Genomic DNA, 17,279 nt, shown 5'->3' with positions numbered 1-17,279 from the left:
AACGTGCCCACGAGGTGGCGCCACCCCCTCCCACGGAGCTGAGCACCAGGACACAAATGACTGCGTGAATTAGGCAAATTTTATGTAGACTCTGTGATCCGTCCCTGCCCCGACTGGTTAAAAAAAAAAAAAAAAAAAGCAAGATTCGTCACCAGGCATGTGCAGTCGCCCCAATTCAGACGGCCCAGATCTGTGGCCTGGCTCAGGTGTGGCCCTATTTTCCGTTTTCTGTGCTGAACATGCGGTCCTAGAAAGGGAGCAAGGGAGAGCGTGAGAGGCTGCACGCACATGGCCTCTGCCCCCTGCCGGGGCTGCTGCAGGAGGGGGTCCCGAACCCTTGGGCCAGGGGAGTTGACCCCCCCAGCTCCCTGCAGAACCTTCCAGCTCTGCCCCCGAGTGTGGGGCACCCACCACCAGCATCCGCTCGAGCTTCACGGCATCGGCAGCGAACTTCCGGATCCCGTCCGAGAGCTTCTCCACCGCCATCTGGTCCTCGTTGTGCAGCCAGCGGAAGGCCTTCTCATCCAGGTGGATCTTCTCCAGGTCGCTGGCCTGTGCTGCAGAGGACAGGCACCGGGGCCTCCCACAGCCGCTGGGGGGTCGGGCCGCCTGGCATCTCCGCAGGACCCCAGCGAGGCTCCCTCTCTGGGCAGGACACGGGCTGCCTTGGGCCTGTCCCTCCCTCAGACCAGGGTGGAGGCGGCCGCCAGCCGAGGGTCAGAGGGCTTACCCGCCTTGGGCGACAGCACGGGCACCAGCTTGCTGCTGTCCTTGAGCAGCTCCCCCAGGAGCTTGGGCGAGATGGTGAGGAAGTCGCAGCCGGCCAGCGCTTTGATCTCGCCGGTGTTGCGGAAGGAGGCGCCCATGACGATGGTCTTATAGTCGAACTTCTTGTAGTAGTTGTAGATCTTGGTGACGCTCTTCACTCCTGGGGCCGCACACACGGTGTTCCCCAATGGCCTTGCGGATGCCGGAGGCGTGCTCGCCCAGCGCGGGGCCCAGGGCTGCCCCGGCTGCGCCCCGTCCACCCGGCTGCGCCCCAGCCTGCTGCGCGCCCCCACCCCGGTCCTCCTACGGGCAGCTCACCCGGGTCCTCCAGGGGCTCATAGGATTTCTTGTCTGTGTTGGCCACGTGCCAGTCAAGGATGCGGCCCACAAAGGGGGAGATGAGGGTCACCCCCGCCTCGGCGCAGGCCACGGCCTGGGCGAAGGAGAAGAGCAGCGTCATGTTGCAGTGGATGCCATGCTGCTCCTCCAGCTCCCTGCGGGGACACGGCCCCCCGGTCAGCTCAGCCGCTCTGCCTGGCGGGCTTCCCTCATCAACCTGTGTTTCCTGAGAACCGCGGCGGGTCTCCCTGGGCCAGGCAGGTGCGCCCGGGCCCCCGGGCTGCCGCCAGAGACCCCCAAGTCCCCTCCCACTGCAGTGGCGACCTGCCCCCCCCCCCCCCCCCCCCCCCCCCCCGTCCCGCCTGTGACCTGCAGCCTTCTGGGCGCCCCCTGCTGGCCCCCCAATCCACTGGGACGTCGTGGGGTTGAGCCTGGCCGGTAGGGCAGTGCTCACCCTGCCGCAAGCTGGGGAGTGGGCTGTGATGGCCAAGCCTGCACTCAGGCCCCTCCGGCCGAGTCTCCATCCACCAGGGACATCATCAGAGGGACCCGCGCCCCGTGGCCCCCCAGCAGCATTCATGAAGCACGGCGGCGGCGGCGGCACGGGCCTGGGCGCCCTGCAGCAGGGCCAGCCTCTCCCAGGGCCGGCGTGCCTGGGGCAGGCGCCCGCAGGAGGCCTCAGTGGGACCCCGCAGCCACGCTGGTCTGACCCGACCGTGGGGCACGCCGGGAGGGTGACTTTACGGAGAGTGTGAGACGGAACACAGACCGCGGGAAACAGCCCAGGAGAGTCCCCCAGGACAAGACCATCCGTTCCTCCTCAGCACCGGGATGGCGCGAGACAACGCCGTGCCAGCTGTGAGGCAGCCCTGGCGGCGAGCGTTCGGTGCAGAGCGCTCTGAGCTCACTGCAAGCGGGCTGTCCCGCGTGACCCCGAGGGCCGCTTAGCGCCACTGCCAAGCAGGGACACCCCCAGCCCCTCTTCCCACCCCACACCAGCTTGCACTGCGGACCCTGCTGCGGGGCACATCTGCAGCCTTAGGAGATTGTGTGGCCGCGGCCCCGGGAGTGGCTCAGACGCGCTCGGCCCACTCTGATCCGGACCCGTTTAGCAGTGTGGGCAACCGCGGGCACCGCTGCCCGAGACCCTGGCACCGGCAGCCTCCTGAGTTTGTTTCATTGGCAGATTCTTCCCGGCTCGGCCGCACGACCCTGGTTTATCTGCTCGAGGACTTAGTGGCCAGGGGCTCCGGGGAGGGTGGGCGTGAGCGGGACCGGCTGACCTGGCGTCAGTAGTAACGTCTAGGAGTCTCAGAACAATTTGCCAATCGCTGCTGACAAACAGAACAACCGAGTACACGGACAAGGAGAGCAGGGCTGCAGACGGCCCCAGTGGGAAGCAGAAGGTCGCCCAAGGAGCGGCCAAGCACAAAGGGACTGTCCCACACAGCAGCCCCCTCCCAGGGAGGTGCCCACGGGAGCGAACACACGTCGGAACCTGTGCACGGGTGTTCCCAAAAGCACACTCGTGAGAGCCCCAACAGTGGACACAGCCACGTGTCCACGCAAGGGTGAGTGGACACACAAAATGTGTAGACACGGTGGCACATTCCCCTGCCAGGGACGCAGCCGACACGTGCCAGCAGGGGAGGGAAGACAGACACGCAAGGCCGCCGCACGAGATTCGGCGGACATCAAACAAGCGGGCTAGAGAGCCAGAAACAGGGTGGCCAAGCGGCTGCTGGGGCCAGGCGGGCAGTGAGCACACGGGCCGGACACGCGTGACGAGACGCCCTCGCCCACCGCTGTGCCGGTGTCCGTGCTCTCTGGGCGAGAACACACGGAGGAAGGCTCCGGGCCCTTCCACCACGCACGTGTGGTTTAACAACAAGCTGCTTCTTCCAACTGATGGGGCAGGGGGACGGGACACTGGGGATCCGACAGGGGCCTTGCTTGTCTCCGGACAGTGGTGACCCAGCCCCCCGCCCCCGCTGGCCCTCTCCGGACGGAGGGTTGAGCGGGCCCGTGGCCACGCAGCCCCCAGCCCCGGAATGGGAGCTGAGCCGCCAGCAGGCCCCTCCTCACAGGGATCCTTACTTTCCGGCCTGGATTCCTTCCCAGGTGGATGAGAGCTTTATGAGGATCCTGTCCTTGCTGACCCCAGCCTCCTGGTAGAGCTCGATGAGACGCCGGGCTCGGGCCACCATGGCGTCCTTGTCGAAGGACAACCTGCGGGAACGAGAGGCCCCCTGTCCAGCCGCGCACCTCGGACGCCCACCGAGGAGGAGCGAGTGGGCGCCCGCAGCCTGCCCAGCCCCACGCAGGGTGCAGCTTCGAGGCCATCGCGCAGGCCCATTCCTCCCGGGATCTACCCAGCTCATGCGGGGCGGGAAGGGCTGCCACGGTTTCTCCGAGGGGAGCCGCCGAGCGCCCGCAACACGGCTGCGTCTCCACGCCAGATGCGGCTTCTGCCCCTCGACCCCCACGACCCCGAGTCCTTACCGCGCATCTACTTCTGTGGACACACGGCCCGGAATCTTCTTTAGTATCTCGGCTCCAAACAACACAAAGAGTTTATCCATAGCATTTTTAACCTGTTCCTCTTGCGACCTGAAATTCAAGGAGACAAATTAGCCCAAAAGCTTTTGGGTTTAAGTCCACGGGAGTCTACAAAATAAATTCTCTCATTCCTTTTCCCTTCCATCTTGTTGTTTTTTCCCGACTCGTGCAAACACACAGCATGACATCTACCACTTTAAACCCATCGAGGTGCGTGGCTCGGGGGCACTGAGGACGTTCACACCGGACAGCCGGGCCCGCGTCCGCCTCCGAGCTTCACGTCATTCCACACGGAACCCCTCCGCCTCGTGGCCCAACGAGCCTCTAGAGGAGGGAGGGGGAGGCGGAGGGCAGGGCGGACTCCAGCTCACCGCCTGTGCCTCGGTCCCTGCAGGCCCCCACCCGGCGGGGCACCGTCACCCCCATGGAGACCTCGAGTGCCATCAGGAAAAGGCGCAGAGAGGGCGAGTAGGACCGGCCTGTGTTTGCCTGGGGGAGGAGCAGGGGCACCAGGGAACGTTCTAGACTGCATTGTGGTGATGGCTGCACCACTGGAAAAATTTACCAGAACAAACTGGACTGCACTGGGCGAGTCTTCCTGTAGCAAAGCTGTTACAAGACGGTCAAACGACAGGTCAGTGCGTGCCACGGCTGGGACATTCACCCCGAAAGGGGACGAGGGCACTCTGGGGTGCATCTTAACTGGGGCAGTGTCTACAGGGGTGCGCAGTCCTTTAAACAAAACTGGGCACCGGCCCGGACACGCCCTGCGGCGTTGGCACCACATGCAAGCAGCACGGATGAGGCCGATGAGGACACCCGGTCCCGTCCAGCGTGCGGCTCCGCATCCAAACCTGGGCACAGGCCGACGGTGCCCTGCCCCGAGCTTACCCGCCCAGCCTCCGGCCGTAGGCGATGGCCTCCTCCACCAGCTCCTGGTAGGCCGGCATCTGGGCCGCGGCCAGGATCAGGGACGGGTTGGTGGTGGCATCCTGGGGCTTGTACTCATCGATGGCTAGGGAAAGAGGGTGGACAGCAGGACAGTGAGTGGACTTCCGCTGCAGACGAGTCCCTCCCAGCCCCAGGCAGCCCAGCGGAGGCCAGTGTGTCTTCCAGCCCCACCTCACATGCGTTGCCCTCCCTGTTCCGGAAGGCTGTTTGCACAATACAACCGCCACCAAGATTAGGGCCAGAGGTCCAGGTGCCCCCGGGAGAGCTGCCCCTCCCACCGAGGGCGGAGGCAGGCAGCTGCCACAGCTGGGAAGGCACCTCCTGCAGCCCAGCAACCGTGGGCAGGTGCCCAGGCCAGCGACAGGAAGGGACACGGCTGCACCCACGCACGGCTCTCTTCCTTCTCTCTTAGCAGCGAGCCGGGAACGCCAGGAAACCCGCGGAGCCCCACGGGCAGGCTCCCCCACGGCCACTCCCCCTCAAGCTCGCATCTGCTCCAGACCATCGGCGGGCTCAGCAAAGCCATTCGGCAAGTTCGTCTTTTCAAAGTACACGTTGGTGACAAAACTAGAGACGGAGACCAGGCACCGCCAAGGACAGTGATGGGGGTGCCACCAGGAGCACAGGCACCAGGGGTCTCTCCGTGCTGTCCACCGGGGCTGGGAATGGACGCCCCACCCCCATTCAGGCTTTCGGCCGCTCAGCGGGACCAGGCCTGCTGCCTCTTTCCAACGTTGCGCTGATGCCAACATCACGCCCCCGTCACCGAGATGTCACCACTGGGCAGAGCGGGACTTGACAGGCTAATTTTGCAACCTCCTGTGAGTCTGTATTTCAAAATAGTAACAAGAGAAAGTCCTCTGGGGACGCCTGGGTGGCTCAGTCCGTTAAGCGGTCAACTCTTGGTTTGGCTACAGGTTATGATCTCAGGGTGGTGAGATCGAGCCCTGGGTCCGGCTCCACACGCAGCAGGGAGTCTGCCTGAGAGTCTCTCTCCCCCTGCCCCTCTCCCCACCGTCTCTCTAAAATAAAAAAAAAAATCTAAATAGAAAAAAAAAAGATTTTTATTTCAGATGTGGGGGTGGGGTGGGGGGCAAAGGGAGAGAGACTCTCAGGCAGACTCCCTGCTGGGTGTGGAGCCTGACCCAGGACTCGATCTCACCACCCTGAGATCATGGCCTGAGCTGACATGGAGAGCTTGCGCTTAACGGAATGAGCCACCCAGGCACCCCTCAGCTCCTGGGATCCAGTCCCGCCTCAGGCTCTTTGCTTGGAGGGGAGCCTGCTTCCTCCTTTCTCTCTGCCTGCCTGTGATCTGTTTCTGTCAAGTAAATAAGTAAAATCTTAAAAAAAAAAAAGGCAGAATTTGATTAAAAAAGGAGGTTTTAAGTTTGAGAAACTTAGAAACTAATGCTCAGCCAGGGTCAATAGGCCGCGTCCTATGGGAGTGACCAGCCGCCGTGCAGGGTGGGGGCACTGCGCTGGGGAGAGCATCGGTGACTTTGGTTGTATTTCACCGCGGCCTGTGACCCAGCCCTCGGCACCCCCGAGGGTAAGAACCTTCGGGTCATGAATGGCCACAACACCCAACGCCATCTACAAGCGTGCCAGGGCCAGGCTGCACGGTGTCAGCCGCGGGACCTTCTCATTCCAGAGAAACGCTGCGGCGCTTCGGAGCCGGGAAAGCGCTGCCCCAGAGCCCCTGTGCAGGCCGGGCCGCAGGGCAGACAGACCGCGGCTCTGCGAAGAGAGAAACGGTCTCCGCGGCTGGCGGGACAGCACAGTCCGCCCCACTCAGGTCCGCGCCCGGAGGTCTGCAGGAAAGGGCAGGGTGAGCAGCGGCGCGCCGGAGCCGGCCCCGGCGCAGCAGGCCCCGCGTCCCGCACGGAAGCCGCCGAAAGCGGGCGCTCGCGCTGCGGGGCTGCGCGCACAAGCCTCGCCCGGGCCGCCGGGAGGAACTGCCGGGTTCCCAAGCCGCGTGAGAACGCAGAAAGGGCGGAAGTCGGTCCTACCGCCCTCGCCCCGCGCCCTTCCCGGGCTTCCTGAAAATCCGGTTGGCTCGCGGCCGAGCGGGACCGACGCCGGTTCGGGTCCGCCCGCCAACGCGATCCGGGGCCGGGAAAGCCCCCGCCCCCCGGCACGGGAACTACCGCGAGCTCCCGGGCGGCGAGGACGGGCGGTCGGGGCCGAAATGCGCCCCCGGGCCGCCCCGAGCCCCTCCGGAGCGCGGAGCCCCGCGCGCCCGGCCGGCACCGCGGACCCCCGAAGCGCCCCGGGCTTTCCAGCGGCGCGGACGCGGCGCCCCGCCCCACCCCTGCCCCTTCGCGGCCCCGACGCCCCCGCCCGGGACGGCGCGCGTCCCGGAGCTCGGGGTCCCGCGCGCCTCACCGTGGAAGTCGCCCGTGTCGGCCACCACGGTGGTGAACTGCCTGAGCTGGTCCAGCGCGCTCTCCATCCTCTGCCGCTTCACCGGGGAGCCCGACATGGCCAGCCCGACCCCGCGCGCGGCCCACAGTGCCCCGCGGCCCGCTCCGCGCCAGCCAATCGCACAGCGGCGCGGGAGGGCGGGGCCGACGCGCTTCCGCCACCGGGAGGCGCCCCGCCCCGGAGACGGCGCCCCGCCCCGCGGCCACGCCCACCCGGCCAGGCGCTCGGCGAGACCGCGTCCCGGCGCCCTCCTCCCCCAGCCCTGCGGCCTCCGACTGGTGTCCCCTTCCCGCCAGCAGGTGTGCCCCACGGGGCGCGCCCCAGAAATGAGCTTCCGGAGCGAGGCGCCCCTGCGCGGTGACCCTGGAGTGACGGTCCCTCCGGGCCGCCCGGTCCCCAACGGGCCGCCCCGCTGAGAAGGGGACAGGCGGGGCGGGCGAGGGGGACACCTGGGGCTCCGTGGTCGGGCTGCCAGACGCCCCATGAGTGAAGGCGGGAGGGAAGCCGCGGCGGGGCAGCGCGCCGGCCCGGCCCGCCCCACTGGGCCTTCCCTGGGCCCGCGCCGCGGTCAGAGGAGAACAACCAGACCCTGAAAAGGAAGAAGCCACGGGGACGTGGTCAGCAGCCCTTCGGCCGGTGCCGCCCTGGAGAGGCCGGAAGGTCGAAGGTCCCCAGTAACTCCGCAAGACGCTGGCCCTACAGACCCTACAGACCCACCATGGCCACCCTGCCCCGCGCCCACCCTCCCGGAGCCGCCTCTGTGTCCTCCTGTAACAGCCTGTCGCTCTGCCCACTGTCCTGGGCCCAGGAGAGCCTGCGTGGACTCCCCGGGCGCTCTCCGGCCGCTCTGTAAGACGCAGAGGTTCCTGTAGGGACGATGCTGGAGGAGCCTCCAAGCCCAGGCCCCTGACTCCCAGGAGCAGCGGCTCAGAAGCGGCCTCCAGGCTGCAGACTCCGAATGGGGCCGTGGCCGGACTGCGCCGAGGAAGCTGCCAGCCCTTGGCCGCTGCAGACAGCGATGTCCAGGGCCAGCGGCGGCCCACGGGGCTCGGGCAGCGCAAGGACTGGAGGTCGGGGTGGGCTTGAGGCCCTGTCCCCAGCCCTGGCCTGGCACTGCAGGCCCTGAGTCCGACAGACGCAGGTGCCCTGGCCTGGGAAGGAGCGGGCTGGAGGCCGGGCCTGGTGGTTTGGTTTTCTCCTGCACAGATCCAGATCCACAAGGGACGGACTCCTGCCTCGCCTCTGACGTTGGGACTCTGTCCTGCGTGAGGAATGCTGAGTTCAGAAGGCATCCCAGGGACGCCTGGTGACTCAGTGGGTTAAAACCTCTGCCTTCCGCTCGGGTCATGATCCCAGGGTCCTGGGATCAAGCCCAGCATCGGGCTCTCTGCTCAGCGGGGAGCCTGCTTCCTCCTCTCTCTCTGCCTGCTTGTGATCTCTGTCTGTCAGATAAATAAAATAAAAAAAAAAAAGAAGGCGTCCCAAAGGCAAAGGCACGGTGTACGAAACCTGCCGTTGGACGCAAACTGCTGGGTTGTAGGGGCAGCTTATCTTGTAACTGCTGTCCCGTTCTGTGTGTATTCCAGACCAAGTCTTTTTGTCAGACGTGTGTGTTGTCGGTGTTCTCCAAATCTGTGGCTTATGTTTTCATTTTCTTCACTGTCTTCAATGAGAAATTTTAAATTTTGATGACATTCAATATAACAATTTTTAACTTTATGGTTAGTGCTTTCTTGTATCTTCTCAAAAAAAAAAACCAAATGTTTGCTTCCAAGTGACAATATTTTCCTGCGGGTTGTTTCAGAGTCATTTTAGTTTTGGCTGGCATGTTAGTCTTCAACGACTCTGGGACTGATTTTCTGTATATTATGAGGCAGAGGTCAAGGGTCACTACTCTCCTTGGTCCATCTTGGTTGAAAGAGCCTTCCCCTCGTCACAGAAATACAAAAATAAGAAGTATGTGTCACAGAGGAAAACAGGTACTATTCACCAGGGAAACACAAAACCACAATTAGCCCTCCCCAGTGTCTTACTAAAATGGCAAATATTAAAAAAGACTAGCAATCTAGGGGCGCCTGGGGGGCTCAGTCGGTGAAGCATCTGCCTCCGACTCGGGTCGTGATCCCAGAGTCCTGGAATCGAGCCCCGCATCGGGCTCCCTACTCATTGGAGAGCCTGCTTGCCCCCTCCCTCTGCCTGCTGCTCCCCCTGCTTATGCTCTCTCACTCTCTTTCTCTGTCAAATAAATGAATAAAATCTTTTAAAAGTAAAATCAAAAGATCGGCAATCTCAAGTGTCGGTGAGGACGTGGGGCGGGAGCGCTCCCACCTTGCTGGTGGCGAACGGTGCACGGGGACCCTCAGGAGAATCGTCACGTGGCTCCTTGAAAGCTCAGCACATGGCACCGCGGGAACCAGCCCTCCCTTCCTCGGACAAACACGTCCACGCAAAGATTCGCACCCAGATCTTCCCAGCAGTTTTACTCCAGCTCCCAACTGGAAATAACCCAAACGTCCGTCCGCAGAAGTGGGCGGACTGGTGACTCCAGGCAGCGGAACGCTTCCCCGCGGTGCCAAGGAAGCGCTGGTGCAGACGCCCTGGCTCTGGTAAGGAGCCTGGCACGGGTGGGCACAGAGCGGGACCCCACCGTGGGCCGGTCTAGGCCTCCTGTCCTAGGCAGGACAAGAGGCTGGAGCTGACCCAGCGAGGGCACAAGGCGGCTTTCTGGGGTGGTAGAGACGTTCTCCATCAGAGGTTCAGCGTGTGACGGAGGGAGCAGCGCGTGGGAAACGTGGGCTCCGTGTGCGCCCGGACACCGGCCGGAAGCTGGGGCGCCTCTGACAAGCCTGGGGTAGTCCTGGCTGTGTCGGGGTCTGAGGACCTCAGCTCCGTGTCCTTCCGGGGGACTGATCCCTCGGGGGAGACGCTTGTCAAAACACTTCCAAATGTGCTCCCCTGCCACAGGGCCCCTGCTCCGGCTGCCTTCCCGCGGGCGCTCGCCCTCCCTCCGCCAGGGCCAGCAAGGGCCTCAGCCCGGCTTAGGTCTCTGAGATCTCTTCGGGGGGAGAACCGGTGAGCCGGCCCAGCCCCCGCCGCGCTTCCCAGCCAGGAGCTCCACGGACCCGGTTCGGCAGCTGCAAGATGCAGGCAGAGGCACCGGGTCAGGCAGGGAGCGGGGCGCGGCGCCCGACCGGCCTCTCCCTCAGGCCCCCGTAGAAGCTGCCCGACCCGCGCACCTCGGGGGCTCCGTGGGTCGACCCTCGGCTCTTGGTTTGGCTCAGGTCATGATGTCAGGATCCTGGGATGGAGCCTGAGCCGGGCTCTCTCCCTCCCCTCTGCCCCTCCCCCTGCACAGGCCCGCTCTCCCGACCAAATAAATAAACAAATAAAATCTTAAGATGGAGAAGGAAAAGAAGAAGTTGCCGGCCGTCCCGGTCAGGAAGGAGGCGCCCGTGGACTTCGCACCTGACCTGTGCCCCGACGCAGGGAGCTCCGTGGAAGGGCCCGGGCCGGCCCCTCAGCCTGCCGGAGGCCCTGCGTCGGGGCCCCTGCTGCGGTGCTCGCTGCACACCCAGATGCAGGAAAGCAGGACGCGGCTTCCTTCCTCCTCAAGGTGGTTCCCCGCTTCGCAGTCAGAACCTCACCTCATCGCCTGGCACGGGCGGCGTCACGGGTGCCCTCCCAGGGGTCCCTCGGGCCTCGCGTCACACAGATAAGGGGCCTGGGCCGCCCTGCGAGCCACGCAGCTCCCTGGAAGGGCGGGCAGTGCTGGGCCCCGACCAGCCCAGCCCCGGCCCCCGGAAAAGTCGGCCGCATCCCCGGCAGGAGGCCAGGAGCAATGAGGGGGCCTGCGGAGATGAAGAAGGCCTATTAGCTTGTCTGTCGCCAACTCCGCGATCCGGGGGCATTCGTGGCCTCAGGAGGGGGAGGACCCCCAGGTCCCAGGACGACCCAGACGTCTCTGAAGCACCGCCTGGGTGCTCTGATAGAGGCCGGACTGTAGCTTTGGGGGCCGGTGTTTGACACGGAGGTCTGAGGACAGGTGGAGGGGTGCAGGCAAAGCCTCGGGGTTAGGGAAGGAGCGGGTGCGGAGGCAGGAGACCTGGGAGGTCTCCGAGCCCGTCTGGGTGGGCTGGGCTGGGGACCCGGGGCCCAGCGTCTGGGCCTCCACCGTTCTTGGCTCAGCCCCTTCCCAGGACCCTCCTAAGCCCTGACCGGGTGGCCCGGGCAGCAGAAGGCAAGCATGGCACCCAGGGCCCTCTTGCCGGGCTGCAGGCGTCCCCCAGGAACCTCGGTGTCCTCTCCACCCAGGTGCCGGTACCATGGGCGCTGGGGACAGGCCAGGCCAGGTCGGCGAGCGAGCGGTCAGAGGTCCAGCCTCACCGCAGTCCTTGGAGGTGGTGGATGACAGCATCCGAACAGCCTGGCATCCCTCTGAGGAGCTGGACTCCTGCCCCGACCAGACCGGGACAGTCGTACGGCCTGGCCGGGCCTGCAGAGCCGTCCGCAGGGAACTAGGCTGGACACGTGAAGGCAAAAGGAGAGCGGCTGGAAACCAGACACTGTGTGGGCCGGTGGCCCAGGGCGGCGAACAGAGCTCCGAGCGCGTGACCCCTGCAGTGTCTGCGGAGAGTCCCCGCATCCCGTCTCGCGCTCCTCCTGGGTGCTGAGAAGGAACACAGCAGATCGGCCATGTGGCTGACCTGGGCGGGGCAGAGGTCAGCCGCCTGGAAGAGTGGGGGTGGCCATCGGGGAGGCCTCGCCAGAAGCTGGCCTTTAAGCAAAGGCCGCAGGGTCTAGGGAGCCAAGCAGCCTCCCCGGGGACTCCAGTGGGGCTGCGGAGCCTGGACGCCCGAGGGTGGGGAGGGGCGGGGGAGGGTTGTAATAGGATTTGGGGTTTAAAGGGTCTCTCTGGGCCTTGTGTTGTGTCTGACTGAGGGGACAAGGGCGGAAGCTGGAGGTGGTGAGGGCGGGCAGGGACAGGGACCAGAGGACAGTGGAGAGAGGCAGCAAACCTTGTCAGAGCTGCTGGCTGTGGGGGAGGGGAAGGCCAGGCCGGGGTGGGGGGGGTGGGGGGGGTGGGGGGTGGGCAGGGGACCCTCTGGCTTAGGGTACCTGGGTGCCCAGAGCAGGGCAGCTGGGGGTTAGAGGTCTCGAGCTCAGGTCTGGGGTTAGCCTGAAGAGGCTCCAGGTGTGGGCGGGCAGGAATGGACGGGAAGTCGGGTCAGTCCGTCGGGGGAGGGGGTGTCCACGGAGGGGGCGAGCCTGGCACCCTGGGGGTGGGGAGGAGGAGCTCTGGGGCTCAGGGCCGGCTGGCATGGAGTCCGCCACCACCAGTGACTGGGGGGGTGTCGCAGTGAGGGGAGCTGGGCTGGTGGCCCGGGGAGCAATGAGCGCAGTTGTGGCTGTGGGAGGGAGAGCAGCAGCGGCCTCGGCAGCCTGGTCCTTGGGGGGACGAGGGACGGCCGGGATCCCGGCGGCTCAGACAAGCTTGACTGTCACCAGGCAGGATGGCAGGGGTGACGGGCGGCGGACCTGAGAGAGCGCCGAATCCTAACCACTAGACCACCAGGGAGCGTCACGGGCGGCGGACCTGAGCACAGAGGGGGCGGAGGGGCAGACTGCTGGTGGCGCACGGGGAGGCCCTACTGCCTGGTTCACCGCTGTGGGGACGGAGGGGATGCTGGGGCACAATGGGGGAGGAGGGACGGGAGGCGGTGTGGCTCGCTGCGGGTGGCTGTCTGTGCCCCAGGCTCTCCCGGTGGGTGTGGGAAGGTGGAGACGAGATTTAATGGAGATGGGGCTTGGCCGGGGCAGTGTGGGAGACCGCAAGGCCACCGCGGGGCGGGGAGGGGGCTGAGCGGACGGAGCGGGTGAGGCTGGGAGGGTGTGGTGGGGGGAGGTGAGGGACTGAGTCACGCCAGGATGGGCGAGACTGGCCCAGGCCGGCCGCGTGAGCAGCCGCTCTCCTTGGCAGCAGGGTGAGGAACAAAGGCAAAAGAAATATGGAGAAAAGGCTGAACTTCCTCATAACTCAGAGCCCAGTGACAAGCCCTTGACACGGGCGGGGCGACCTTCCTCCTGGAGCGGTGCTGCGTCACTGTGAACACTTTTAAAGTGTTTTTAAAAAGTGTTTAAAACACTTTTTGTTTTTAAAGCCTTTACTGGGCACCTGCGTGGCTCAGTAGCTTAAGTGTCTGCCCACAGCTCAGGTCATGATCTCGGGGTCCTGGGATCGAGCCCCGCATCGGGCTCTCTGCTCAGCGGGGAGCCTGCTTCTCCCTCTCACGCTCCCCCTGCTGTGTTCCCTCTCTCTCTCTGTCAAATAAATAAAAATCTTTAAAAAAAGACTTTATTTATTTACTTGACAGAGAGACGGTGAGAGCAGGAACACAAGCGGGGGAGAGGGAGAGGGAGAAGCAGGCTCCCCGCTGAGCTGGGAGCCCTATGCGGGGCTCGATTCCAGGACCCCAAGATCATGACCTGAGCTGAAGGCAGAGGCTTTAACCCACTGAGCCACCCAGGCGCCCCCTCTCCCCCCCTTTCTTCTTGTTTTAAGTTGGCTCCTCACCCAGCGATCCCGATACGGGACTTGAGCTCACGACCCTGAGATCATGACCTGAGCCAAAACCAAGAGTCAGATGCTTACTGGCTGAGCCCCTCCCTTGGCACCCCAAGTCTGCCTTAACGTATGAAAATCTCTTTATCTCTACCCAAGCCCCCAGGATACATGTTGGTAACCGTCCTCCAAACATGCTGGCGGCAGCCTCCGAAGGGGCTCGTGACCAAGGTTTGCCTAGACAGTAGTCGGTGACCCTCCGCGTCCTGGAAGCCTTGCTTCCGAGTTCCTCAGACGGACACTGTCCTGGCTCCCGGGATACGGTTCCCGCCGTCAGGTCGGCTGCCGTCCGCAGAGAGCGGGCGCCCCGCGTGTGGGAGGACGTGCAGGCTGGAGCCCGCACCCCGCACGGTCGGCGGGAACGGAAGCCGGGCAGCCGCTGTGGAAAACGGCTGGCGGTTCCTCCAGAAATTGAGAGTGGAGTGACCGTGTGATCGGGCGATTCCTCTTCTAGTCATGTACCCAGAGAATCGAAAGCAGGGACGTGCGTGGACGCTCGCACACCCGTGTTCACAGCCGCTGACACACGGGAGCAGCCCCCGCGTCCACCGACGGACGCTCAGATACACGTGGTCCATCCACACGCCGGACTGTCCCTTGGTCCCACGGAGGGACACGCTGACACCTGCCACAGCTGGATGGAGCTGGGGGACGTGATGCGGAGTGAAACAGGCCAGGCACAGAGGGACAAATACTGCAGGATCCCACCCAGATGGGGTCCCTGGAGTCTCCAGATTCACGGGGACAGAGAGTGGACGGTGGGCCCCGGGGCCGGGGGAGGGCTGGGGGTAGGTGTCTCAGTGGGACAGAGAGTGGATGGTGGGGACTGGGGCCGGGGGAGGGACGGGGGTCGGTGTCTCACAGGGACAGAGTCTCAGTCTGGGAAGATGGAAAGTTCTGGAGACGGCAGGGACGGCCGCACAACAGTGTGAATGTGCTTAGTGCCCTGAGCCATGGGCTTGGAGACGGGGAAGACGGTACGTTTTATGTCCTGTGTATTTCACGACGGCTGGAAACGAAGAAGACTCTGCGAGTGGCCCCGCTGGGCGGCCGGGCTTGGGCCCTGAGGCCGCGTCGCCGGCCCGCTCGACAGGGGCGGGCGTCACCCGGTGCTGACGGACCCGCGTGGCCACGGCGGAGGCCCGTGCTTGCAGCCGTGGGTGCCTGTCCACGTGCGGCCGGGCCTGTCTGCAGCCTGGGGCTGGGCCGCGAGAGACTTGCCTGAACACGGTCTCGCGTGGGGCTCCACACGCTGACTCGGACGCTCCGACTCACCATGGCCACGACGCCGGCCCCGGTTCTGCTTGAGGCGACGGGGTCCCTCGTTCCTTTCGGGGAGAAGGGCCGCCGGGACGCCGGGTCCGAGCAGCCACGGCACGGAGGCCGGGTTCTCCCGAGGGGCCGGGGCGGCGCGCGTGGCGACGGCCACCGTGACGGCCGCTGCAGGAGAGCGCTGCCCGGGGCGGCCTGGCCCGTGGGCCTCAGCTCGGGGCCAAGGCTGGGTGGAGTGAGATGAGGTGTTTGTTCCCCGGGACTTCGGCACCCGACCGGCGCACTTGCGGGGAAGGGGCGCGCCAAGCCTGATCCTTGCAAAGGAGCCAAGAGACCCTCCCCAGGGCAGCTTTATACGATAATTGGGTCAAAAAGGCAAATAATCACTTCGTGCCTTCCCTGGGGTGGCCATAACAAAGCACGTTCAAGGGCAGGGGTCAAACAGCAGGAATCGGGGAGCGGGGCTGAGATCACGGTGTTGGCCGAGCTGGTCCCCCAGGGTTGGGTCGTGTCCTGTCCCTGACTGCTGCAGGCCACTGCGGTGCTTCTCCTCTTGCAGACGACCTGCCCCCATCTCTGCCTCCACGTTCCCAGGACGCGCGCACCTGCCCAGTGTCATTCCTGCAACGACCGCAGTCATGTTGGATTAAGGCCCAACCTAATGACCCTGTCCTGTATGAGCGGGGGGTGGGGACACAATCCAATGTCCAACACACTCTGTCTTAGGGGGACACTCGCTGAGAGCTCGGGGGCCCACGGAAGGGCACGCCCCACCGGGCCTGCGGCAGCAGGTTCCACCACTGGTGAGACCCGGCTCCCCGGCAGCCGTCCCCATGGGTCACTGGCCAGCTACATCCTTAGTGGTGGTGAAGCCAAACTCATCAGCTCAGTGTGAAGTTTTGCACAGAAAATTCTTCCTCCGCTTTATCACAAAGACATTTCCCACATTTTCTTCCAGGAACTTGATACTTTTCCCCTCAGGAGAATGGTTTCCTGCTTCTGGGATTCTCTCCTGCTTGGGGGGGAGGTTCCTAGTCTCCTCTCTCTGCTGCTCGGGACACAGAGACACCTTCTCAGTGCCGCTCCCTCCTGCGAGTCCCTCTCTGCCGGGCTCATCCCTGCCAAGCGCCACCTGGTTCAGGGAACTGGTGCCCTTCTAGCCTCCGTTCCATCTCCGGCCACTTGGTACAGGTGTGAGGGACGCCTAACCCTCGTGCTAGCCTTTCCCTGCACTAACCTCTTGGGAAATCAAATATTTTGAAAAAGTAAAACAGAAAGGACAAAGAAAAGACTCTTTTCCTTTTTAAAAAGATTCTATTTATTTGAGAGACAGCAAGAGAGAGAGCACAAGCAGGGGGAGCAGGAGAGGGGGAAGCAGGCTCCCCACGGAGCCAAGAGCCCGATGCACCGCTCGATCCCAGGACCCTGAGACCATGACCCGAGTCAAAGGCAGATGCTTAACCAAGTAAGTCACCTAGACGCCCCAAAACACTCTTCTTGAAGAAGCCTCTCGGGGGCGTTCATGGAAAGTGTCCCTCTTTGGTGGGGAGCCTGCTTCTTCCTCTCCCTCTGCCCCTTTCCACCACTCACACTCTATGTCTCTCCTTCTCTGTCTCAAATAAATAAATACGTAAAAATCTTTAAAAAAGAAAAAAAGCCCCTCTTGCCTCCAGGCCAGTCCCGAGTGGGCGAGGAGGCGAATGAAACCAGCGGGTCAGGGGAGGGCCACAAAGACATGCCTGTCCCTGTAACAGAGACAGGCTTTGTTGGTGGGATGCTTGCTGGTGTTGGTGGGATGTTTGCCGGCGGCAGAGCTGGGCACTGGGCAGACGCAGGGGGCGGGCAGCTCAGCCCCCTCCTGCCCGGCGGGACACTCCCATGGTCAGACCCTCCACAGTCCCTGCCACCGCTGGGGCCGGCGCCACCAGACCCTCCCTCTTTCCTGCTTGCCCTGTCTGGGGTGGGGAGAGACGAGGTCAGGCTGGGACACAAATCAGGCCCAGCTGCATTTGAGGCCGGCTCCTCCCCTGCTCCAGGGCTCTGGGCAGGTGACTTGGCCCCTCTGGACCTCTTTCTTTCTTTCTAAAGATTTAATTTATTTATTCGACAGCGTGAGAGAGAAAGCGAGAGCAGGAACACGAGCAGGGGCGTGGGAGAGGGAAGCAGACTTTCCGCCCAGCAGGGAGCAGGACCCTGGGATCATGACCCGAGCCAAAGGCAGATGTTTAATGATTGAGCTACCCAGGCACCCCTGGGCCTTGTTCTTTCTTTTCTTTTCTTTTTTTTCTGTGCTTTGTTCTTCATCCAAGCCTACTTTTACGGGCCTGAAATCACCAGGATGTCA

General features: G+C 64.0%; 1 protein-coding gene across 1 annotated transcript; it reads right to left on the bottom strand.

Moving 5' to 3' along the window:
* Positions 1-67: 67 nt before the first annotated feature.
* Positions 68-7,163, bottom strand: TALDO1 (transaldolase 1). Its single transcript, XM_046015043.1, has 8 exons — positions 7,006-7,163; positions 4,558-4,681; positions 3,610-3,717; positions 3,205-3,336; positions 1,087-1,262; positions 731-928; positions 412-557; positions 68-247 (listed from the first exon to the last, which is right to left on the bottom strand). The coding sequence occupies exons 1-8, from the start codon at positions 7,100-7,102 to the stop codon at positions 215-217; spliced, it is 1,014 nt and encodes a 337-aa protein (XP_045870999.1). The 5' UTR covers positions 7,103-7,163; the 3' UTR covers positions 68-214.
* Positions 7,164-17,279: the final 10,116 nt, after the last annotated feature.

This window comes from Meles meles, chromosome 8 (assembly GCF_922984935.1).
Source record: "Meles meles chromosome 8, mMelMel3.1 paternal haplotype, whole genome shotgun sequence".
Classification (NCBI taxonomy): domain Eukaryota; kingdom Metazoa; phylum Chordata; class Mammalia; order Carnivora; family Mustelidae; genus Meles; species Meles meles.
The sequence above is the reverse complement of the archived record's forward strand: the minus strand, read 5'-3'. Positions and strand labels throughout refer to the sequence as shown.